The sequence below is a fragment of the Mirounga leonina genome, unplaced genomic scaffold, assembly GCF_011800145.1.
Source record: "Mirounga leonina isolate KUSES-001 unplaced genomic scaffold, KU_Mleo_1.0 Mir_170, whole genome shotgun sequence".
Classification (NCBI taxonomy): domain Eukaryota; kingdom Metazoa; phylum Chordata; class Mammalia; order Carnivora; family Phocidae; genus Mirounga; species Mirounga leonina.
Window position 1 is genome coordinate 18,582,612 of NW_023270433.1, and position 25,806 is coordinate 18,608,417.

General features: G+C 45.5%; 1 protein-coding gene across 3 annotated transcripts in view; it reads left to right on the forward strand.

Annotated features, from left to right (window-relative positions):
• Nucleotides 1-25,806, forward strand: part of TNC (tenascin C) — a 92,587-nt gene that overhangs the window by 20,113 nt on the left and 46,668 nt on the right. For 2 of the 3 annotated variants that reach the window (XM_035015968.1, XM_035015969.1), the window contains exons 2-10: nt 7,193-7,786; nt 10,364-11,773; nt 13,054-13,317; nt 14,729-14,844; nt 15,558-15,714; nt 19,134-19,403; nt 20,414-20,599; nt 20,852-20,941; nt 23,368-23,631. In XM_035015968.1, the coding sequence (XP_034871859.1) occupies nt 7,330-7,786; nt 10,364-11,773; nt 13,054-13,317; nt 14,729-14,844; nt 15,558-15,714; nt 19,134-19,403; nt 20,414-20,599; nt 20,852-20,941; nt 23,368-23,631 (3,214 nt within the window). In that variant the 5' untranslated portion in view covers nt 7,193-7,329. Of the gene's footprint in view, nt 1-7,192; nt 7,787-10,363; nt 11,774-13,053; nt 13,318-14,728; nt 14,845-15,557; nt 15,715-19,133; nt 19,404-20,413; nt 20,600-20,851; nt 20,942-23,367; nt 23,632-25,806 lie in introns of those variants that run through there. The other variant, XM_035015970.1, reaches the window with a different exon arrangement.

A 25,806-nucleotide genomic window follows, 5' to 3' on the forward strand; every position in this document is an offset into this window, starting at 1 on the left:
TACTCTCCTCACCTGTTAAATGAAGTGTTACCTCAGAGTCATGTTCTGAATAAAAATCTATAATGCCAAGATCTGGAAAATGATCCTACACTGGCATCATCTAATGCCGGAGAAGATGAACGAAGAACTAATTTTTATCTTGCAATGGTAATGAAGTCCTAACAGTTTAACACCCTCCCCCACTTAAAAAAAAAAAAATAGGCTTCAGGACCATTATTTTAATCTCTTTAAATTTGGAGGGGGGAACCCTAAATATGCCAGGTATTTGGAGACCAAGGACTGCAGACAGACGCCTCAACAGAGGACGCTGAGCAATTAGACACCTATCCTTAGAGAGATACAATGTTGCTTCCTGGGCTCAGTGCCAGCTCTTCAAGTTGACCTTGCATGTCCTCCTCCTATTCCTTACCATGGTTCTACCAACTCTGTGTGCTCCCTCCTTTCTGCTCCCCTGCATGTCTTTGACACCCCAGGAGAACCAACCTTCAGTATTCCATCCACATTACCCCCACCTCTGCCTCTAGCAGGGAGCTGCAAAGGGATGCATGTGTCATCTTCTTTATTCTCCTTATCAACCCTGCACTCCAAGTCCCTTGCCTTTTCTCCGCTCCTTTTCTAGTCTTCCACAGGCTTCGAATTCTGCCCACCTATTGCAGTTGTATCCATCCACTTCTCAAAACTGCCACCCATCCTTCAGGTCCATCTCAGAGGGTACCTCTTTCAATGTGTTTTTCCTAAGCCCCCCAGAAGAATGCAGCCTCCCTCCACTTTAAACATCGCATAGACTTAGGTTGACCAGTCTCTGTTGTTATCTGTTATATTGTTGTTATAATCATGATGTATCTCCCTGATTCTCCCATCCCTTCTAGATGCAAAGTTTTCTTTCTGATCCATTCTCTATTTGACCAGTGTTATTATTGCTTCTATATTAATATTAGCCACCATATATAAAGCACCTACTGTATGCCAGACGCTGTGCTAGTAGCTTAACATATATCTCACTTCATTCCATTCTCCTGAAACACCATGAAATAGAGGTAGGTATAGCCACGTAGGGGATCCAGGCAAGTGAGACTCAGGGGGTGAATGAATGGCCACAAGAAGCAGCTACTAAGTGGAAAAGCTGGATTCGAACATAGGTCTGTTTCTGTCCAATGATCAGGCTCTTCCTCTCACACCCAGCTGCTTCATCAACAGAATGGTTTATATTGCTGAAGGGAAGAGACTGAGTCCTCTCAAAAACTCTGGAGAAAAGTAGTGTATGGGTCGACAGAAGGAAAGCCATAAGTTATCTTTGACAAGTTCTACCAGCTTCCAAGAGAAGGGTGAAGCAGAGCAGAATAAGATGTTAGGCGTGGCCAGAGTGGTCCCTGGAATAGCTTATCTTTGGTTTGATTTGAGGAGAAGAAACTCATGGAGAACTTGGGGCTCTAAAGACGAAAGAAAGAAAAAGAAAAAGAAAGAAAGAAAAGAAAGAAAAAAAGAAGAAAAGAAAGAAAAAAAGAAAAGAAGGAAGGAAGGAAGAAGGAAAGAAAAAGAAAAAAGAAAAGGAAGGAAAGAAGGAAGGAAGGGAAAAAGAAAGGGAGAAAAAGAAAAAGGCAGGAAGGAAAGAGAAAGAAAGAAAAAGGAAAGAGAAAGAAAAAGAAAAAGAAAGGGAAAAAGAAAGAGAAAAAGAAAAGGAAGGAAAGAAGGAAGGGAAAAAGAAAGGCAGGAAGAAAGAAAAAGAAAGAAAAAGGAAAGAGAGAGAGAGAAAGAGAAAGAAAGAAAGAAAAAAAGGGAAGAAAACGTTTCCTATCCCAAGGGTAGGATGGGGAGCAGGGGGGAAATATGCTGGCCTGGGGCAAGGTGGATGTCCCTTCAGAGTTGAAGAGGACAATAGCCATAAAGGTTATTTCTCACTTGTACCTGGATACGTTTGAACATGTAAGGTCCAAAAACATAACGGAGATTATCCTGCACGCACACATTTGCTAATGTTTCGCTGAGTTACCACATAACAGCATCTTCTTACACTAGTCCCCTGCCATCTGTACCTGAGGTACTCACCTCATTTTCATGAGACAGGACACTTAGCAACATCATACGGACTCTCTTTGACCTCTCTGAGCTTCAGTTTCCTCATCTGTACCATGGATTTAAGATCACTAAGCCGTCCTCTAAACCAATCCTGCTCAACAGTACTTCCTGCAACAGTGGAACTGTTCTTTAGCTGCACTGATATTGTAGTCATTAGCCACATGCCACTGTAAAACACTTGACTGTGAATAGTACAACTGAGGATGGAAATTTTCATTGTTTTCCATTTTAATTCATTTTCATTTTAATAACCACTTGTGACTAGTGGCTGCCATATTGCACACTGCAGCTCTAGACCAATGAATTCAAAGTTTTCTACCTCTTCTTGAACCTTCTACCTCATGGGGAAATGTTTACAGTATTTTTTTTCCTCTCCAGATTAATTTTGTTTTGAGAAACTAACAGGAATGGAGGGACCTAAAGAGTCTCACAAAAAAATAAAAACAAAGCACAGCAGTTCATTCGGACCTAAAAATTGCTTTTGATAAAGATACAAAGCAAAGTCTGCTCTGCACTACTCTTCTGCACCCAGAATATATGCTGAGACAGGATAAAGAGCAGGGCAACATGCAAAGCTTGGAAACAGCCCTTTTGTCCTAAACGTGTAACCCCAGCGATCTATGTTGAGCCAGTACAAAGGCTGTGTCTCTTCCTGCTATTCTCTTTTACAAACCCTGATACTCAACTAGATCCTTTAATCTTATCATAAAACACAGGCAGACCTGGATCTATATCTACATCCATATCTTCCAAAGCATATTTGTCTGGGAACTCTGAAAGAGAACTCTCTACTTCACTGCAGAACTTTCATCCTTGCTTAAAAAGCAGATCTGTATATGCCAAGGTAGATTTCAAGAGTTGGAAGAAAGAAAATTCTAGAAATTGAAGGCCATACTTATCACTACAAAAGCTTCCCTTTGATGAGCTCCTTCTGCTAAGGCTGTGCCGTCCCTACGACCCACATTATCTCGTGCACTTTTCACAACAATTTTCTGAGAACCCCTATATCACATTTTAATGATGACGTGACTCTGGTTTAAGATGGTAGATAATATTTTACCCAAGAAAGAGAAAGTTGAACAGTGACTCAAACCCAAGACAGTGTGTCTACAGAAGCCGTGTTCTTCAACACTAGTCTACATTCCAGTGCCTTGGACCGTGCTATAAAGGGCTCAAAAAAGCCCTTTCTGTTGGAGAGTTCCAAGTAGAAAAATATTTCTCCTCTTGTGCTGAAATTTGGCTTCTTGTAACCAACCCTCCTCCCCACCCCCAACATAAACACGCATCAGCCCTTGTTCTGTCCTTTGAGGACACAAGGGACTAGCCAGCTCCCGCTTCCCTAGGATTTATACATGGTCATCCTGTCCCTCTCAACCCTGGCTTTTTCAGCTACAGGATAATCACACAGTCCACACTCATTCCTCCTACAAGATAGTTTTCAGACCTTCTATTGCCTGATCACTTCTTATAAAGATAAGAATCTGCTTGTGCTTTTTAAGGAGTCTCTCTAGAATAAGTCGTTAATTCTGAAATTTTAAAAGCCCTACTGTCAGAACATGACCCTTCATGTTTAACCTAAATTGTCATAAACTACAATCCAAAATAATTATCCTTAGGTCTATCCTCAAGGGAGACATTAACCAGCCAGTTGCCTGCATGAGAATACTTCACATTTTTAAAGGTTATTATTTGCTCCCTTTTTCCTCTCTGGCATAAATATTTCCAGTTCTAGAAAATTTATCTTCATAAGGTTTACCTCCTCCCCCATCAGTAATTTCTACAGTGCCTCTTTCATCTAGATCCAGGTTGCTACAGAGTTTAAGACAGGATTCAATGCGGAGGTCAAGCTCAAGCTTAAGCAAAGGGAAGCTATTGGCCTGGGCTCATGGCTACGTTTTGTTGTTAGGAGTACAACAAAATAGCAGCTACTTTTTAATGTGTGCCTACTATGGGCCTGTCACTGTGCTGGGTGCTTTCTGTAATGATTTCTAATCCACGATTCCCTTTGGAAAGACTTCGACTCACATTTTACAAATAAGGTCACGGTTAGAGAAGATAAGTCACTTGTCAAAGTCACAGAGCCGGTGAGTGGCATTGAACCCAGGTATGTCTAATTCTAAAGCCTGGGCACTTTCCTCCACACAGAAGATGTAATGGGTCTTTTCCAAAGTACAGAAAATATTCACCTGCCCTCAGACCACCATGAGCCAATGGGAAATACACAACCCTAAAGAATCACATGTCCTTCCACCAAACAATGCAGCATTTGGCTGTGCCAGTGTAAGTCTCTTACATACGGCAATGCAAAACCCTCACTTAACCCATACTCTGGTCATTATTACCCTAGACTCATTGCCTCAGCATCTCAACCAGCAGCTCTAATGGCCTTTTAGATGGAAATTTAAGTCATTTAGCAACACACAAAAAAGTGTTGGATAAAAGTCCAAAAGCATTTCAAGCTTGGCCCATGGCCCTTGCTCATAAAAAAAAAAAAAAGAAAGAAAAGAAAAAGCTAAGAATTGATGGAAAGAGGGTGGAAGGAAGGACTTTGTGGAAGGCAAAGAGAGTTAAAGTGATTGCAATAGAGTGTGCAATTAATGAATATTTGTCCAGTAAACAAATAAGATGGGCTATGCTGGTTTAAAAGAAAAGAACTTACCAAGTTTCTCTTCTTCATAATCATTTTTATTCAATGCGCTGGCCTACATTGCAGATTCACACATTCTTATTTAGGAAACTAATTTGAATAAAAAAGCATACTCAAAAGAAGTGTTTGTTTCCTTTTTTTGTTGTTGCTGTTGTTTTGGGGTTTTGTTTGTTTTTGCCTAACCAGGGAGTAGATGCCCTATGTAGCTGTTACATGGATAGTTGGTAAAATATCAAGTATGAATATAATTAGGATGTGATGGGGATGTGTGGATAGGAAGTTCTTGATTAAATACATAGCCAGTGCTTTCTAGGTCCCCAGACCTGTGCTCAGTCCTACAGAAATGTTTCTCAGTTCAGTGTTCCCTGCCATAATCCCTCTCCAGATTTCGCAAAGACTTTCTGTTCTCATGCAGGAGGCAATCACATGGGATCATGTTGATGCATTTGATCGTTGGGCTAAAATCTTTCTGGGAAAAAAAAAAGTTAGAGAACCTCTATAGGATAAGTATTCCAAATACTGAATCTAATTGACATACGTAGCTAACTCTGAAGGAGAAAGTATAAGAATAGCATGGGCATAGGAAAATGCCAATTTGCAAAGTGACTGATTAAAAACCAAATACCTCTCAACTATTTTCTTGAACTATATTCTGGTGTATTTTCTAACTAAAGAGTGGTATGAATGACTTCATTCCCTGTATATATCATTCCCACATGCATCCAGAGCATATTAGGTCAATATTATAATCATCTAAGGTTTAACCATGTCTTCTTATCTACTCAAAAATTTCTCAACCACCTTTGACAACAGCCCTTGCCTCTGTTGCCTTGATTGTCCATACTGATAAATAGTCTTAAGAGAGATGACTAAGACAATTTAGCCAAGTAAGAACTGCCTCACAATAGCATAATCTCCTCCATATACTGTTGGTATCTAATCCTTTCACTCTTTAAGGCTCAGCTTGAATTCTGTCCTTTCCAACTACCACTCTTTGACAATTCTTTTCATTTTTTTTTCAAATTCCATACCACAAAATCAGTAATTTGCATTCCTTCCTGCTTTGTTCCTTAAGTATTGAATGTGTGATTCCATTTTATTTATAATTCTATTGTTAAGGCCTCTGAGGGTAGGCACTTAGTCTTATGTTTATTTCTATCTCCACAGAACTCTGATTATTGTGGAAAACTCAGTGTATTAGTCTGTTCAGGCTATTATAGAATCACAGACTGTTATTTTAGCTTAAACAACAAAAACTTATTTTCTTACATGTTCTACAGGATAGAATTCCACCACCCAAGGTGCTGGAAAATTCAGTTCTTGTGAGGCCTCTCTTCTTAGCTTACAGATGGCTGCCTTCTCACTGTGTCCTCACATGACCTCTCCCCTGTGCAGGAGCAGAGAGAGAGGGAGAGGGAGAGTTCTGTCTCATGGTGATCCTCTTCTTCTAAGGACACTAGCACAAAGATATTCGGGACTCACTCTTATGACCTCATTTAAACTTAATTACCTCTCTAAAGGCCCTATCACCAAATACAGTCCCATGGGAGGTTAGGGCTTCAATATATGAATTTGGGGGGAAGAGAGGACAGGATTTAGTCCATAACACTCAGTGAGAATAGTGTAAGTACTTGTAGATTGGAGAAGACCTCAGAGGCTCATGGACATTCTCCTGCCCTTGATCATAGTTTGGACAACTGGTTTAGAAACATTCTTTCAGATTCTCCAAAAAACTTGACTTTTTAAGGTTTTAGAAATAAGGAGAAGAGAAACTGGGACTCAAAGAGGTAGAGTATTGTTCCAATGGCCACACAACAATTAAGAAGCTGGGCTGGAATTAAAACTCGCCTTGCCTTCTAGCACGTTCATCATTTGAACCTCTGTCTCCCAGAGTGGAGGGAAACCAGCAGATGCTGCTAAATATGGACTGGAGGACCAGTAATAAGAGGCAGGAGTTACTGAACACATCTACTGCAACTATGGCCTCATAGCATTACAATGACTCACTCAGTGGGCTCGAGTAAATACTGAAGGGATTCGTAAATCTATGAAAGATTTCTACTTATGTTTTTACTTATATCATTATTTTAACCCCAACATTAGCCATTCACTATACAGAAAGAGAAATAGGACAAAGAAGGGTTATATGACTTACCCAAAGGCACAGAGTTAGAGCTGAGATCCAAATCCAGGTCTGGTCTATACTATTCCAAAGTTTTGCCCTTTTCTGTATTCCCTGCCATCTCCCTGTATTTCTGGAAGTTGAAAAGTGAGTGAAATCATTCCTTCAAGATGGCAATATTCTTCTAGAGACTAGTTGGTATCAACACCACAGTGAATACTGAAGGAGTATCAGAAGAGCTTCAAACGCAGGAGATAGAACATCAAAATTCACTTGGAATGATGATACTCAATAGAGTCGATTAGCAGTGGATACTAACAGGCTTGCTTTCCCTCCTTTCCTTGCAGAAGAGAATTCCTTCGGGAAGATCAGGAACACACTGATCTGGATTCTCCTCTGTGCTTCCACATCCTCACTTCTGCCTGAGACTGAGACACCCTAGGAGTGAGTGCACAGAAACGCCCCAGCCAAACCCACCTCCGCCATGGGGGCCGTGACCCGGCTGTTGGCCGGCATCCTCCTAGCCTCACTCACCCTCACTACCGAAGGTGGGGTCCTCAAGAAAGTCATCCGGCACAAGCGACAGAGCGGGGTCAATGTCACTCTGCCGGAGGACCAGCAGCCGGTGGTGTTCAACCACGTCTACAACATCAAGCTGCCCATCGGGTCCCAGTGCTCCGTGGATCTGGAATCAGCCAGTGGGGAAAAGGACCTGGTCCCGCCATCAGAGCCCAGCGAGAGCTTCCAGGAGCGCACGGGCGACGGGGAAAACCAGATCGTCTTCACACACCGCATCAACATCCCTCGCCGGGCCTGCGGTTGCGCCGCGGCTCCTGACGTCAAGGAGCTTCTGAGCAGACTGGAGGATCTGGAGAATCTGGTGTCTTCCCTGCGGGAGCAATGCACCACAGGAGCTGGCTGTTGTCTCCAGCCCGCGGAAGGTACGCCCAGCCTCTCACTGTCCAGATGCGAGAAATGATGAGCACGGCCAGATCCGCCACTTTGTTTCCAAAACAGGTTCCCCGGGGAGCTGGCCTCACAAAGTGTTCACTGAGAAGAGATTTTATGGTCAAATAAATGTGCAGAATGTAAACCATCTCTGTTCTGCTCTTGGAGAGTCTTGGTGACGAATGTTTCTCAGAGGAGTTTCTAGACCTCTGAGAAGCCTTGCTTGGAAAAACCTTGTTTCACCTTAATGACCAGTTTCTAACATTTATTTGACCGTGAGATCTACACATTCTCTACCCCAAAACCTATGAACCGTATCATGAGATTCCTGACCCAAGATCACTCTCTGAAAGGTGCTAATATGGCCTCATCACATCACTGTCCAGGCTGGAAAACTAAGGCCCAGAAGGAGGGTGGGATTCCTCACGGTCCTGCCACAAGTGATCGAGTGAGGATTTGAACCACAGTATCTCACACCCTGGCTGTTCTCACAAAGACACAGCGCTGCCTGTGGTAATACAAAGTCTGGGAACTGGGAAAAACGTTCCAGTTTATGGCAGCAACAACCATCATCACAATATACATTGAGCCCTCTTTCATGCATCAGGCACTGTAATTCATTACCTGATTGAACCCTTCCAACAACCCTTTGAGATAAGGTTTAATACTCCCATTCTACAGATCTAACTGCTGAGACTCAAAGAAGTTAACCAATTGGCACAAATAAGAGTAATAAGAGAAAGAGTAATAAGAGAAAGGATCTCTGAGTGGGCTTGTGGTCTCCAGAGCTCACGCTCCCCCACCCCCACCCCCACCCCGTGATAACCTGTATCCTGTGCATCTTTTTCTCAGGGATTTTGCCACTTTAGAATTGTCTTCATCTTCGCTGCCTAGACTTGACAGGGCTATAGGAGTTTTGGCAACTTCAAATCAGAGCTGAACATCTTTATTTCTGCCACCCTGACCAAATGACCAGAAAGCACTTTGATAAGTTATTTCAAGAGTAGACCTAATCATTGTAGGTGGAGAGGACTATAGGACATGCTCTAGGTGTCCAAGGGGGGAGAAAATGTTTTCTTTAGGCACAAATTACTTTATCTTCCATTTCCATCAACTTCCTGGCAAAATGCAGATGGGAGTTACACAATAGAATTAATGCTAAAGAATGGGTTGAAATAGTTGTTGAATGCAGTGCTGTCCAGGAGAAATATAACGTGAGCCAGATACGTATTCTTAACTCTTCCAATAGTCACATTAAAGAAATGAAAAAGGAACAGGTGAAAATAATTTTAATCAATTATTTTATTTAACTTAGTGTAACCAAATTATCCACTTTTCACCATGGGATCAACACAAAACTTATTAATGGATATTTTATATTCCTTTCTTTAAACTAAGTCTTTGAAATCCCGTATGTATTTGACATTTATAGCAAATCTCAATTCAGACTAACCACAATCCAATTGTTTAGTAGCCACATGTGTCTAGTGGCTACCATACATGAAAACGTATGAGTCTCACCTTTCAAACTATGTGTTTTAATTGCCTTCTTCCCTGCTGTTAGGAAGGAGATAAAACATATACAACTGTATTTGGGTACAGAGAAAACGGAGTGAGCTTTGTTTCTTCTCCTTGGCTCCATGGAGACTACACCAGTCACTCCTGCAAGCTGAGCCAACACACGATGTAGACTTCAAAGAGATGGAGTCATGTCAGCCCTGACCATGTCTTCCTCAGATTCACCCATCCCTGCAGCCTTTAGGATGGGGAGGGAAAAAGCTAGACGCACATGAGTGTTGTGGGGGTGAAGCCACATTATAAGCCGTACCGACAGAATTAGAAAGCCGTTCCTATGCTGCCTCATTTCAATAATGGAAAATCAGAAAGTTCGGTCACGTAAACCCACATACCGACTTGAGTCAACCCAAAAAACTGCAAGAGAAGATCACAATGAGAACAACAGTAGGTCTGTAATGTCCTCACTTAACCCCGATACACCCCAGGGAAGCAGGCGATTGGTCCCACCTGACCAATGAAGAAACGGATCTCCGAAGCATCTAACTCCCTTTCCAAATGCAGCACAGCTACTGAGCCAGGATCAGAATTGAGTTCAGTTCAACAAATATTTCTTGTGTGAAACAATGACTCTCTTATGTGCCTGACCTTGGCGAGGTACAAGAGAAACTATGTAGCCCAGCATAATACATTCCACAAGGCAATGATTTGTAATCACGGGGGTCATGGGAATACTTGAAAATTCGATAAAAACTATGGATCCTCTCCCAGGAGGGGTTGGGGGGTGGGTGGAAAACACACACACACACACACACACACAGCTACACATGGAAGTACACGCTCTTTACATTTGAGAGGACAGGTTAAGAATTCGCACCTACTCTAATGGGATGTCAGTTGCCTCTGATTTCACACATGAAGCCACTAGTTTTCAAGCCAGATGGGAGCTGAGGGTGCCACCATCTTGCGGCTGCATTGGAATCTGGGTCGGGCAGGTGGTAACAGAGAAAGCAGCCGCTTAGGCTCAGGGGTCAGCCTCTGCGCTCTCGTTGCAGGCCGCCTGGACACCAGGCCCTTCTGCAGCGGCCACGGGAACTTCAGCGCGGAAGGATGCGGCTGTGTGTGCGAACCCGGCTGGAAAGGCCCCAACTGCTCAGAGCCCGAATGTCCTGGCAACTGTCACCTGCGAGGCCAGTGCCTGGACGGGCAGTGTGTCTGCGACGAGGGCTTCACGGGGGAGGACTGCGGCCAGCTGGCCTGCCCCGGCGACTGCAACGACCAGGGCAAGTGCGTGAGCGGGGTCTGCGTGTGTTTCGAAGGCTACACGGGGGCCGACTGCAGCCGGGAGGTGTGCCCGGTGGCGTGCAGCGAGGAGCACGGCAGGTGCGTGGACGGCCGCTGCGTGTGCCAGGACGGCTTCGCGGGCGACGACTGCGCCGAGCCGCTGTGCCTCAACAACTGCCACGGCCGCGGGCGCTGCGTGGAGAACGAGTGCGTGTGCGACGCCGGCTTCACGGGCGAGGACTGCGGCGAGCTCATCTGCCCCAACGACTGCTTCGACCGCGGCCGCTGCGTCAACGGCACCTGCTACTGCGAGCAGGGCTTCACGGGCGAGGACTGCGGCGAGCTCAGCTGCCCGAACGCCTGCTCGGGCCACGGCCGCTGCCGGCAGGGCCATTGCGTGTGCGAGGCGGCCTTCGCCGGTCCCGACTGCAGCGAGAAGAGGTGTCCCGCCGACTGCCACCAGCACGGCCGCTGCACGGACGGGCGGTGTGAGTGCGACGCCGGCTTCGCGGGAACCGACTGCGGCGAGCTCCAGTGTCCCAGCGGCTGCAGCGGCCACGGCCGCTGCGTCAACGGGCAGTGCGTGTGCGACGAGGGCCGCACCGGGGAGGACTGCGGCCAGCTGCGGTGCCCCAACGATTGTCACAGCCGGGGCCGCTGCGTCCAGGGCAAGTGCGCGTGCGAGCCGGGCTTCCAGGGCTACGACTGCAGTGACATGAGCTGCCCCAGCGACTGCCACCAGCACGGCCGCTGCGTGAACGGCATGTGCGTCTGTGACGACGGCTACGCCGGGGAGGACTGCCGGGACCTGCGCTGCCCCGGGGACTGCAGCAGCCGCGGCCGCTGCGCGGACGGCCGGTGCGAGTGTGAGCACGGCTTCACCGGCCCCGACTGCGCGGAACTCGCGTGCCCCGGCGACTGCCATGGCCAAGGCCGCTGTGTGAACGGGCAGTGCGTGTGCCACGAGGGCTTCATGGGCGCCGCGTGCAAGGAGCGGAGGTGTCCCGGCGACTGTCACGGCCGGGGCCGCTGCGAGGATGGGCAGTGCGTCTGCCGGGAGGGCTTCGCGGGCCCCGACTGCAGGCTGCGCTCCTGCCCCAACGACTGCAGCGGCTGGGGCCAGTGCGTGGAGGGCCGATGCATCTGCAGCGAGGGCCACGCCGGGGACGACTGCTCCGACGGTGAGTCCACTGACCATTGGTTCAGGAGCGGGCCCTGGTGCGGGTTGGAGAGCTAGGTGTCCTCTTACCCCTGCCCACGTGCGCCGCGCACACACACACCTTAGCAGGGGCCCTTGGTTATTCACCTGTCACAGGGCTACCTGTTGAAGGCTCGGAGGCTCAGGGGGGTCATAGAATTGTCCCAGGAACACTTAGCTCGTACATTCTAGAGCTGTTATTGAGTCTACCCATCTGGTTACCGAGTGTAATACCCAGTAACACCCGTGGTGAGGTAGATGAAATGAAGACAGCCTTTTTGCTAAATATGAGCCCTCTCATCTCCTCCCCACTGACACGGAACCAAAAATAACCTAAATCTCTCTATTTGGAGGGAAGCAAAAATTCAGCTCAATTGAATGGACAGTGAGATTACCTAAAACAAACTGTTTTACATGCACACTCAGAGAGTAAATGCTAATTAATCACTTACGAGGTGGACCCATCTCTTAACTCATTATTCGTAACTGTCTTCGATCCCGAGGATTATGAGTTCCTTCAAGGAGCGCTAATCTGACAGCACAAGGCACAGTATACAGTAAGTGCTCAGTAAACATGGATTGAGTGAAAATACAACAAAGAACTATAATGCTCATGTTCACTGAGGGTCTTCTTTGTACTCCTCTCATCCATCCAGACTTATACCTGTTGTAATAGAGAATTTCTGCCCCGATTGAAGGTATCATTGATATGAATAAATAAATGTGTTTAATGGGCCCAAGGCAGGGAAGCCTGGTTGGAAAGAATACCAGGCTGGCACGGAGGAGGTGTGAGTCCCAAATTTGATGAGATAAGCAAAGTTGGGCCAGTCCCTCTGCCCCTCTCACATCTAGAAAATGAAAGAATGGGACCAAATGAGCCCCAGATACCTTTCCAGCACTAACGATGTATGACCTCAAATTCAGAGCAGAGAGCCAAGTTCAGGCTTCCTGTGCCCATGCAAATGGCCTGAATCTGAACTAAGGTCCAGGGAGTAGAGAAGTCGGAGGGGTCAGGTCACAAAGAAGCCTGATGGCCACACTGCAGACTCAGCACTTTAGCCTGAAGGTCACCAAAGGTTTTCAAGTTGGATCATAGCAGAAGGTCCTTGATGAGTTTTTCATTTTAGGAAATGGAAGCTGGATTTTAGGGCTCTGTGACTGGTAATGGAGGGGACAAGTGAAGGGAAGCAGCCTAGAGAGAGAATTTATAGAGGACCTTACTGACACCACCTGACCCAAGCTGTCCTTTCATCCTCCTGCCAGTGTCCCCTCCCAAAGACCTCATCGTGACAGAAGTGACGGAAGAGACCGTAAACCTGGCCTGGGACAACGAGATGCGGGTCACGGAGTACCTGGTCATGTACACACCCACCCACAAGGACGGCCTAGAAATGCAGTTCCGCGTGCCTGGGGACCAGACGTCCACCACCATCCGGGAGCTGGAGCCTGGTGTGGAGTACTTTATCCGCGTCTTTGCCATCCTGGAAAACAAGAAGAGCATTCCCGTCAGCGCCAGGGTGGCCACGTGTGAGTGCCCAGAACTCATCCCCACCCCCGCAGCCTCTACGGCCCTTGGCTTGCCCAGTGCATGACCTGCCCACACGGGTCACTGCCTCACCTTTGCCCCCATAGCTGCATAGCTGTCCTTTCATCGTTGCACCAATTAAGACCCCGGGATCCAGTTAAGCCCACTGAATTTTTTTAAAAGAAACCCCTCATCTAGTAATTCATTTAACCCACCGTAACTCTATGAGATAGGGACAATTATTAACTCATTTTACAGATGAGAAAACTGAGACTAAATGGTCAGCAGCTCCTCCCAAATCAGACTCAATAAGTTGTGGAGATGAGATTTTAACCCTGGAAGTCTGGTTGCAGGTTTATGCTCTTACCCATTCTATTCTACTATTTCCTTTCTATGGAGCTCATTGTCCACATATTTAAAAAAAAAAAAAAGTAGAAACATTAGGGTTCAAGTTATTCCTTTAAGAATCCAACAACAGTGGGGCGCCTGGGTGGCTCAGATGGTTAAGCATCTGCCTTCGGCTCAGATCATGATCCCGGCATCCTGGGATCGAGTCCCGCATCGGGCTCCCTGCTCCTTGGGAGCCTGCTTCTCCCTCTGCCTCTCTCTCTCTCTCTGTCTCTCATGAATAAATAAATAAAATCTTTAAAAAAAAAAAAAGAATCCAACAACAGTATAATTCCCTTCATACCTAAAAAGCAAGTTGTGGCTAGAAATTGGTCCTTACTTTTGCTTAGCAAATATAACATTGGCTGCCATGTATTTTTTTTCTTAAGATTTTATTTATTTATTTGACAGAGACATAGAGAGCACAGATAGGCAGAGCGGCAGGCAGAGGGAGAGGGAGAAGCAGGCTCTCCGCGGACCAGGGAGCCAGATGCAGGGCCCAGTCCCAGGACCCTGGGATCATGACCTGAGCCGAAGGCAGCCGCTTAACCGACTGAGCCACCCAGGTGCCCCTGGCTGCCACGTATTGAAATGCGCAATGCGCCAGGAACCGTGCCCAGCGGCCGACATGCAACGTATCACTCAGTCCTCAAAACATTCCCAGGAACAGGCGTACTTACCTCTTCCTCCCGAGTGAAGAAGCTGAGGCTTGGGGCACTTTGTGCAACTTGCCCATGCACACAAAACTTGTAATGTGGAGCTTGGATTTGAGCCCAAGGTCCATCTGATTCCAAACCCTGGGTTCATATGGCTTCACCAGATGAAATTGCCAGGATTTAATCGTATGGTGGGTCCTAATACTAATTGTCACACTGCCTCGCAGTAAACAGCATCCCACAAGTAGTCGGAAATGGAATCCAGCTCTGATGGGGGTGGGGCACCCACCGGTGGGGTCTAGGGGAATCACCGCTGTGTCCACCGCCCCCCCCAACATGCAGCCATCCTTTCCTCTGCTCTTCCTGACAGACTTGCCTGCACCTGAAGGCCTAAAGTTCAAGTCTATCAAGGAGACATCTGTGGAAGTGGAGTGGGATCCTCTGGACATCGCTTTTGAAGCGTGGGAGATCATCTTCCGGAATATGGTAAGGAGCACAGAGGAGCGGGCATATTTGACCTCAAGGATCTAAATGATGGTCCGAGGGCTCTACAGACTTTTATATCAACTTTATTTCCTTAGCTTCTGGTGGGGAACAGGGCTGTGGTTAGTTGGCCCCGACATGTTTGCATATATATTCTAAGTAATTTTAATAAGTCCGTAAGCATAGCCCTTAGGGCTGTGAGCTCAAATAGATGCTGAGCCGTCCCCTTGTTCCTCATAGTCTGGCAAATCTCTATTCAGAAGAGAACAAATGAGCTCTGTCTCCAGATGCCTCCAGGCATATCTGAGATGGAGTATCCCTTCTATCTGGGCCTTAGAGCTTATAAGAGGCAGGGAATTAGGTTCCGAGCCCAGGCACTGTCACTAACTAGCTGGGTGCCAATGGGGCAGGCATCCAACCTCTCTGATGCTCGCTTCTTGGTCTATCAAAGGAAGGATTGAATCTGTGGCTCTAGACTGCTTTGGCTCTCACATTCTGGCCCTTGACTTGAGTGTCCAAGGAGTGAATAGAGAGGTTTAAAGAGGGAGAAGCCAACTCAAGAAATGTCCTTATCCTCTGTGCGTCCTCAGCACCTGCCATGCTGATCTGCCGCCAAGGGAGAGCTTAGCGAAGGAGTGGATGCAGAAGGAGCGAGCCACAGAGAAGAAGAGGCTGGAACCTCCTTTAGGTCTTACCAAGGTGCTCCTATCTTTCAGAATAAAGAAGATGAGGGAGAGATCACCAAAAGCCTGAGGAGGCCAGAGACCACATACCGGCAGACTGGCCTTGCTCCTGGGCAAGAATATGAGATCTCGCTGCACATTGTGAAAAACAATACCCGCGGCCCGGGCCTGAAGAGGGTGACCACCACCCGTGAGTATCACCTTCAATAGCACGGACCCTCTGATAAAGCTGAGTGCACCCCATAGCGCCTCTGCTTGAAGATATTTCCTCTTCTATCGCTTCTGCATCAACTAGATTTTGCTATGTAAAAAACAAGCCCCAAACTTAGTGGCTTAAAACTATAGTTCTGCACATTGGTGATTTGGGGTTGGGCTCAGCTGGGCAATTCTGTTCTTGAGTGGGCTCGCTGATGCATCTGTGTGGGCTGGGGGCTGGCTGGCCTCAGGTGGCCTCAGTATGCTAACCTGGGCCTGATCACATGGCAGCTGAGCACTGTATCGCTCTGTCAAAGCACATCTCAAGGCCAGTCCAGATTTAAGGGGTGGGGAAACAGATCCAGCCCTTGATGAAAGGAGCCTCAAAGTAACATCTCAAAGGGGCACAGATACAGGAAGATCAATAAGAGAGACCATTATAAATAACCTACCACATCATCTAATCTGATACACCAGTCTTATGAAAGAGGGTGGGAAAATACTATTGTTATTACTTTTCCAAGAGTAAAAACTGAGGCTTAGGGAAGTGAAATCAGTTTAACAAACATCACGTGGTGAACACTTGGGCCTCCACAGGGCCACAATTATCAGCGAGGATCCAGTTTTATAACTTTCACCCCCTTTACCACTAGCATTGACGAGGAACTGGTCTCTGTAGAATGTTCATCCTGTATCTCCAATAGGAACATAAATTAAATGTCATTCAATAATAAAGATGTCAGAACTTCTTGGGGGTAGAATAGAATTTGTCACTACTGGATCCTTTGGTGAGGGGGACAAAGAAAATCTGGATTTGGAGTTGTTCTACCAAGAAGCAAAATTTTAAACATCAATAAATAAATAAATAAAATTATTTTGCATTGCCATTTGGGAAAACCTTTTTATCTTCTTCAAGATAGCATCTGTGCCAACTGTTTAAGGAATTGATTCTTTTTGGCAGGAGATTGTTGGAAAAGTTAAGTCTGTTGACTAATGACAAGAAAGAACATCTTGCATTTAAATATTTGCACATTTTGCCTAGCTCAGAGCCAACTCCTAGATTGTCTCCCCTATAGGCAAGTGTTTTCCATCATTCTGACACCATCCCTCTGTGGTAGGTAGAGAGCAGGTATCGACAGGAAAAAATCATTAGATCACCAGAAAGGCATAGAAAAGATCCAGCAAATGCTTACCTGCTATAGAAAAGGCACACCAAAACTACAAAATAAAATTTATCTACCCCTTGCTTTTTAATCTAATTCTGGGGATTAGCTGCTTTATTCTTCTTGCAGGACAAACATCCCAACACCTAAAGTTCCCTAATCACATAAATATCAACACTGAGAGGCAGACATTTACGTGTTCATTTTGCTGATAACCAAACTTTATCCAGGTTTAAAGGACCTTAAAGTTTGGGTGAGAAAGCATTTTTGGCCCCTTCCCACTGGCATCTGTCTCTATCAGGCTGTATTACCAACCATTTCTGGCACCTGGATGCTTTTGAGAGGCGTTCACATTTACTGGAGCAGGAGTATGGGCTTTGGACCCAAACAGACCTGAGTGTGAATTCCAGCTTCACCGCTCACCATCACCTTGTGAAGTTCTACTTCTCTAAGTCTATGACCTACTATCAGGAACATGGGTTTATGGTGTCCTTGCCGGGTTGTCATGAGAGTTAAGACATGCATGACAGAGCACTGTGCTTGGCATGTTAGGAAGCCATGGCAGCACTTGCCTCCTCTATTCAAGGGTCCCAAATCTGGGGAGGGGGAAGAATCAGTGAGCTTGACTCAATCCCAACTTCTTAGTAAAGAGCTGCTTAAGGACAGTAGCAGGTGTGGTTTGGGTGCTTGCTGGCACCTGTAAGAACACGGGACAGGCAGCTGCACTGTTGAACTCTAGCTTTGTTTTCATTGTGAATTCTATGCGTTCATTGTCCGTCAGCTGAGACTGATGGGTTAACACTTAGAATTCAAAGAAAAGACTCTGCAGGTTTCTCATAGTCAGATAGGACTTATTCCTCCTTCCTGTTCCGTATATAACACTGAAGTTCCTTTCATTTGATATTGTCTCCTCAACCAAAGCTGAAAACACAAACTTAGCTATTTTTAAATTGAAGAAATAAACATTGGCTAAATGCCTTAATATCTTAATTTTAGGCATTTGCCAAATTCTTGGTCTGTTTTAATGTTTGCATTAAAATTGTTTTTATAATTAGAAAAAAAGAATTCAGACATAAATGACAAAGTCTGACGCTCTGCTGGAGATTAAAAGGGGTCAAAGACCCACTCTAAATAAATGAATTGAGACCTTATCTAAGTTGAATAACACAAACTGTAGAGAAATATATTACAGAACAGTGAAGAAAGTGCAAGGATTCTCTTATTTTTAATTGTGCTAAGACCACTTAGAATGAATTCTATCTACTCTTTCAATGAGTATGATTACCTATAGGCACTGTGTTGTCCAACACATCTCTAGAACTTACTCATCTTACATAAACTGAAACTTTATACTTATTGGGGAGGGTGTATGTGTTCACCTGATTATAACAAGGGTCAAAGAGGACTCTCATTAGGAAGTGATATGTAAGTGGGGTTTTGAGGGATGAATAGGAGATTTTTTTAGAGGGGGAGGGGCAATCTCAGGAGGAAGACACAAAGGAAGAGCTAGTGCAGGGGCCAAGAGGTGAGAAATAGCATGCCATGCTTCCTGTCACAAAACAACAACACAACACACACGCACAACACGACAACACAAGGGGCGTGGGTGGGGCAGGAGGAGGACTGAGATGAAGGCACAAAGATGGCAAGGCTTGGAACAAGCTATGACTTTCTTCCTGAATTCTTGCCTCACAAGTAACTCTCTATACCTGGCCAAGCCACGGGTGGCCTCACTTTTGGGCTCCATAATTCTGATGGAAAAGTTATCCATCCAGGGAGTTTTGCCTAATAAAAAGCCAGAGAGCCTAAACCAATATTTTTTATTTTTTATTTTTTTATTTAAATTCAGTTAGCCAACTTATAGTACCTCATTAGTTTCAGATATAAATCAATGTTTTTTAAATGAAAAAGGCCCTAAGCATGTTTCTTCAACTCATGAGAACTGTAGTGATAATAATAACAGGGCAATGACCATTTATCATGTAACTGCCACGCTCCAGGCTCTGCGCTAGGTGCTTTGCAAGCATTCTCCTTTCATGTTCGAAAAAACAACAAACCCTGCAAGGTAGTTGTCATCATCCCTATCTAGAGCTTGTCAGATGGGAAATGGAGACACAGACAAAAGAAGTTCAGATGGTTAGTAGACACTGAACTATCCACACCTGGAACTAGATGGCTGTAAGCCCCTGTCTGCTCAGCCCCTGGCCCCGGCCCCAATCTCTGAAACCACTCTGCCGTCTGCCCGTCACAGGCTTGGACGCCCCGAGCCAGATCGAGGTGAAAGATGTCACGGACACCACGGCCCTGATCACTTGGTTCAAGCCCCTGGCCGAGATTGATGGCATTGAGCTTTCCTATGGAATCAAAGACGTGCCCGGCGACCGCACAACCATCGATCTCACACATGATGAGAACCAGTACTCCATTGGGAACCTGAAGCCAGACACCGAGTATGAGGTGTCCCTCATCTCCCGCAGGGGTGACATGTCCAGCAACCCAGCCAAGGAGACCTTCACAACAGGTAATGGGCCTTCCCCTGTGAACAGCCAGGAAAGATTGGCTGTGAGGCTTCCATCCCACTCCGAGCTGCCTGGCATCTTCCAGGCTCCTTTGACAGTAGGAAAGTAGAAAGGGAAATTTCATTCCTTTCAATGTTTATTTAAAAATATTGTAGCAATTGATTAACTTTTTAAAGAAAACTATATCCAAATAAGCTTCTAAAAAAAAAAACAAAAACATAAGGTGCTGGTCTGATAATCTCAGACAAAAAAAGTTCTGATTAAAATAAGATTCAAATAAATATTTTCATGATAAAATACAGTTTATGGAAAGCATGGATGACAAAGATGCCCATAACCTCTTAGCCTGTGGCATTCTTTTTTTTTTTTTTAAGATTTTATTTATTTGAGAGAGAGTGCAAGCGAGGGTAGGGGCAGAGGGAGAGGGAGAGAGAGAACCCTCAAGCTGACTCCCTGCTGAGCTCAGAGCCCAACATGGGGCTCCATCCCAGGACCCTGAGGTCATGACCTGAACTGAAAACAGATGCTTAACTGACTGAGCCACCCAGGCACCCCTGTGGCATTCTCTTAAAAGTCCCAAAGTGTCCATCAATCTTTGAGTCAATGGATATTTTTTCAGAGCACGTTATGAAGCACCGTATGAATTATTAGAAATACAGTGATGGGCACAACAGACCAGTTCTTACACTCACAGACCTTATTTGTAAGTTTCTGTATAGTTTTTTTAGGCATAAAATCTGAGGAGCGTGTGAATGACTAAAATAGCGCACATATTAATAATGGGGAAAGGAAAAAAATGAAATAAAATAAAATAAGACAAAATAATGGGGAAAGGTGCCCGATAATGCACTATTTATTTAGATCTGTGCATCAGGTATTGAGATGGGTTGGGGGGAGATGTCATTTTTCTCCAATGGCAGGTGCCTTTCGTGTCTCAACTTAGAACTGTCTGACTCCCAGTCTCCTAGCACCTGGTGTTTTCGATGCACATGTCCCCTCCTCTTCCAAACAGGCCTGGATGCTCCTAGGAATCTCCGTCGCATCTCCCAGACAGACAACAGCATTACCCTGGAATGGAAGAACGGCAAGGCGGCCGTTGACAGTTACAGAATTAAGTATGCACCCATCTCCGGAGGTGCCCATGCTGAGGTCGAAGTCCCAAGGAGCCAGCAAGCCACCACCAAAACCATGCTCACAGGTAAGCTCTGCATCCCAGACCCAGCCCGCCCGCGGGGGGGTGGGGGTGTGTCCCCATTTTGCAGCCGTCCACGTAGAGAAAAAGTGCAGTTCCCAGCAATTCTCACTTGGACTTCAGCAAGGCAGTCTGTACAACATACCAGACACTGAGAAATCATAGCCTCCAGCGACAGGCAGCTCAGGGCTATTTTGATGATCCTCTGAACATCATCTCAGTTTGGGGCTAAATATCCACCTGCACATTTCCCCTTAGGTCTGAGGCCAGGAACTGAGTATGGGATCGGAGTGTCTGCTGTGAAGGCTGACAAGGAGAGCGATCCAGCCACCATCAACGCAGCCACAGGTGAGATACCCCTGGATCCCCACCACCGCTGGGTTGGCGCTGACAGAGTGCTGGGGCCCAGGAGGCAGAAAACCTATTTTGAAAGAAACAGTAGATGCACAGAGAAGAAAGGGGCCTCTAGGATCATCTAGCCCAGATGTCTAATTCAAAAGTAACATAAGCACACCACATCTAAATGATCCTTAAGGGGAATGAGATTTTTTTTTAAGAGAAATTAGAACCAGATTTTATAAGAAATCTGCAAACTTAAGTTGGTAATCAGTTCCATTTCATATATATATATACATATGTATAAACCTTGGACTAATCAGAACACATCTGGGAGGTTTTCTTTTAGAAAACACCTGACGTTTATAGTGTAGTTTTGTCCTACAGAGGGTAAGTAGCAGAAACATAGTTTCAGACAGACTTTGCTCTTACCCATGAAGCTCCAGTCTCTGGATGAGAGTGATGAGGAGCCGTATGATTTGAATTAATTCTTTCCTCAAGTTTCCCCCATCCCTGGAAAATGTGTTAAAGCAAAGAAAACTCGGGCACCTGGGTGGCTCAGTCGGTTGGGCGACTGCCTTCGGCTCAGGTCATGATCCTGGAGTCCCGGGATCGAGTCCCGCATCGGGCTCCCTGCTCGGCAGGGAGTCTGCTTCTCCCTCTGACCCTCCCCCCTCTCATGTGCGCTCTCTCTCTCTAATAAATAAATAAGATCTTTAAAAAAATTTTTAAAAATAGGGGCGCCTGGGTGGCTCAGTCGGTTAAGCGACCGCCTTCGGCTCAGGTCATGATCCTGGAGTCCCTGGATCGAGTCCCCCGTCGGGCTCCCTGCTCGGCAGGGAGTCTGCTTCTCCCTCTGACCCTCCCCCCTCTCATGCTCTCTCTATCTCATTCTCTCTCTCAAATAAATAAATAAAATCTTTAAAAAAAAAAAAAAAGGAAATGTATTAAATACTGATTGTGGTGGTGGTTACGTAGATATAAATGTCAAAACTCATCAAACTGTACCCTTGGTACATTTTGCTGTATATAAACTATAACCTTAATGTAATTGATTTTTAAAAATATTTTTTGGGGCGCCTGGGTGGCTCAGTTGGTTAAGCGACTGCCTTCGGCTCAGGTCATGATCCTGGAGTCCCGGGATCGAGTCCCGCATCGGGCTCCCTGCTCAGCGGGGAGTCTGCTTCTCCCTCTGATCCTCCCCCCTCTCATGTGCTCTCTCTCATTCTCTCTCTCTCAAATAAATAAATAAAATCTTTAAAAAAAAAAATATTAAGAAAAAAAAAAAGAAAAGAAAACTCTTCCCTCTATTTCTCCACTAATCTCCTCCTTACTTTCCCCAGGCACCATGAAGAAAAGGGGTCTGGTGTGCAAAGAGGATGTAGATCATGCCTCATGGGTCCTCATTATGCAGGACCCAATGCTGAGCACTTGCACACACACACTTTTTTTTTTTTAAGATTTTATTTATTTATTTGACAGAGAGAGAGAGAGAGATCACAAGTAGGCAGAGCGGCAGGCAGAGGGAGAAGGAGAAGCAGACTCCCAACGAGCAGGAAGCCTAATGCGGGCATGATCCCAGGACCCTGAGATCATGACCTGAGCCAAAGGCAGATGCTTAACCGACGGAGCCACCCAGGTGCCCCACACACACCCTTTTTTATCTTTTTATTTTGAGGTAATTGTCAGTTCACATGCTGTTGTGAGAAATAATACAGAGAGATCCCCCTAAACCCTTTGCCCAGTTTCCTCCAATGGTTAATAATTGTGTAACCATTGAACAATATCACAACCAGGAAACTGACATTGATACAATCTATCAACTTTATGCACATTTCACCAGTGGTACATGCAACTCATTTTTGTATGTGTGTGTATTTAGTCCTACGCCGTTTTTTCCCAAGCAGCTTTTTTCACCCACTGGTACAGTTAAGACACAGAATACTTCCATCACTAAGGTCGCTTTTGTCCCTTTTTTTTATAGCCACAGGCACTTCCCTCCCTCCCCCTCTCCCTAACCCTGGGCAACCCCTAATCTTCATCTCTGTAATGTTGTTATTTCAAGAATGCTGTATCTAAGGAATCATACAGAGAAGGCAGCCTGCAGAGATAGGATTTTTCACTCAGTGTAATTCTCTTGAGGTCTACTCAGATTGTTTCTGTGTCAACAGTCGGTTCTTTTTAGATGCTTTTAATTGGGTAGTATTTCATGGTATGGATATATACCACTATATTCTTTTTAATCTTCCAAAACTCCAATGCGGCACTGTCCCACGGCATCTTAGAGAGGTGAAAACAGACCCAGACGGGAAAGTCACCTGCAGTCACACAGCCCCTGTAGGGCAGAGCTGGAATGCTAGCCCAGAGCTGCCTATCAGCCCCAAAAGCAGCCCTGCCTCCCAGCCCGAGACCCGTTCATCTCTCTGCTTTCCTCCCAGACATGGACGCACCCAAGGACCTGCGGGTTTCTGAAACCACGGAGACCAGCCTGACCCTGCTCTGGAGGAGGCCTTCGGCCAAGTTTGACCATTACCGCCTCAACTACAGCCTGCCCTCGGGCCAGCCAGTGGAGGTGAAGCTTCCGAGAGACACCACCTCCTATGTCTTGAGAGGCCTGGAACCCGGGACGGAATACAGCATCCTCCTCACCGTGGAGAAGGGAAGGCACAAGAGCAAACCCGCACGAGTAAAGACATCCACAGGTGAGGTCAGCCTCTGAGCTCCCTCCAGACTCTCTGTTGATTCTGAGGTTTGCAGACCCGTAAGTCAGGCTGTCTCCATAAGGGAAAACCAGGTGGGAATACGCACAACTTTCTCTGCATAGCACTTTGAAGGAGCTACTTACTTCTCTTTTCCTCTGTCAGCTGATTCAGCAAAGTCTTTTTGTTGGGAAATCACTGGCGTTTTTAAAATATTTCTTCCTAGGAGAACTTAAAGCATCAGGGTTTGCATTTGTCTTTGGTTCTTTTTTTTAATTAATTTTGTGCATTTTACAGAGTCTTTTAAATGGTTTATTTTTTGTCCTCTCTCTTTAGCCTAACAATTAATTTACTTTTTTTTTTTCCAAGATTACCAAGATGTTGGTAATAATTCTTTGGTTATTTCCTACTAAATGTTTTTTAAGTTTATTTATCATTATTATTATTATCATTTTAGTAATCTCTACACCTAATATGGGGCTTGAACTCATGACCTCAAGATCAAGAGTCACGTGTTCCACCGACTGAGCCAGCCAGGCACCCATCCCACTAAATGTTTTTATTCCAGGTCTTTTGCTTCCCTCTAAGGTTACCTGAAAAGTTGCATATGATCCTTTGAGCCTTGCACAGCGCCCTCCTCATTTTCTCTTTTCTCCTAGACTTTAAGAGGCGAACGTGGTTTTTCCGTGACAGCTAAATCCTGATCTCCGGTGTTCCTTCTAGCCCAAATATCCTGTTCCTCATACCTGCTGCCACAGTTCCTCAGTGGCTAAGTTGAAAAAATAATTAAAAAAAAAAATCCATTTTTCCGATATGAAAAATATGTGCATAGAATTGTGGCCCCAAACTATTCAAGAGGTATCGGTGAAAAATGTTACTTCTTCAGGGCTTGACAAGTAATAGTCTTTAGTCTCAATTTAATTAGTCTTTATTGAGAACCCACTGACTACATAGTGTGCTGATATTTGAGGGGAAAGTGGGTCACGTATTTAGCATTGTTATTTTCACTCACGTGCTCCTGCTCACTGTCTGTGGGGAAGACTAGATATCAGAATGTTAGATGGAATGCCATCAAGGAAAGGGGGTGATTGGGAGAATCAAGGGCAGCCAGAGAAAGTGTCATGGCAGAGATGTTAGTCCAACTCCATCTCGATAAGCAGAAAAGGGGTCGTGGTGATGGGCAAATCTGGAGATACCTTGAAGACTCTGTCATTTATGAGTACCTTTCCCTGCAAATAACAGGAGAACTCAAAAAACAGTCACTTCAACAAAATGGAAGTTGGTTTCTTGTCATAAGGTAAACCTGAGGCTAGGTGGTTCAGGCCTGGCGTAGCAGTTTCAAGTTATTAGGGACTTGGGCTCCTTCTCTTTTTCTGTTCCACCATTCTTAGTCCTTGGCTCCATTCCCAAAGTCACTTCCTTGTCACAATGTGGCTGCCACAGTACAGCCTTCACATCTGTGTTCTAGGCAGCCTGAAGGAGGAAGAACCAAAACTAAGAAGGAGTACCTCCTAGATGAGTCTTTCTGGAAACCTCACCACTGACTTCTACTCCTATTTCATGGGCCACTCCACACTATAAGCAAGTCTAGGAAAGGTAGTCTACTGGCTCAGCTTGTTGCTGCCCACATAAAATTGTGGTTGTTTATAAGAGAGAGAGAAGAGATATTTGGTAGACAAAGAGCAGCCTCTTCAGAGAGTCTGAAGTGAGCTCAAGTGGTCAATGTGATTGCCTCTGTGCATGTACTGCTTCCCACCCAGCTATGAGGTGAGCATCAAGGGTGCTCTGGAGGGACAGTTCAATCCTAGATAAGGGAGGGGCAAAACAGAATCCAGAAGAAATAAATCTATGGTAGAGATTTGAATGTTTCCGCCTTATAAACATGAGTTTATCATAAGGTGTCAAGGAACAGCAAATGAATCTGAAAAACACGAGAGAAGACATTTCTTTCTCTTCTTTCTTTCTACTTCTCCTCCTCCTCTTCCTTCTCTCTCTCTCTCTCTCTCTCCACGTTTCCCTGAGTTTGACATATGCTATATCAAGGAGTTTCCTATTTCTACTCATTTTACCCTCTGGCTGTAGCTAGGTTATCTCCTATCTCCAGTGGGGAAGCCCCAGGCCTCAGCAGCCCAGGAAGATGAAAGCTTTCAAGTGAACCACAGGCTGGAATTACTTTGT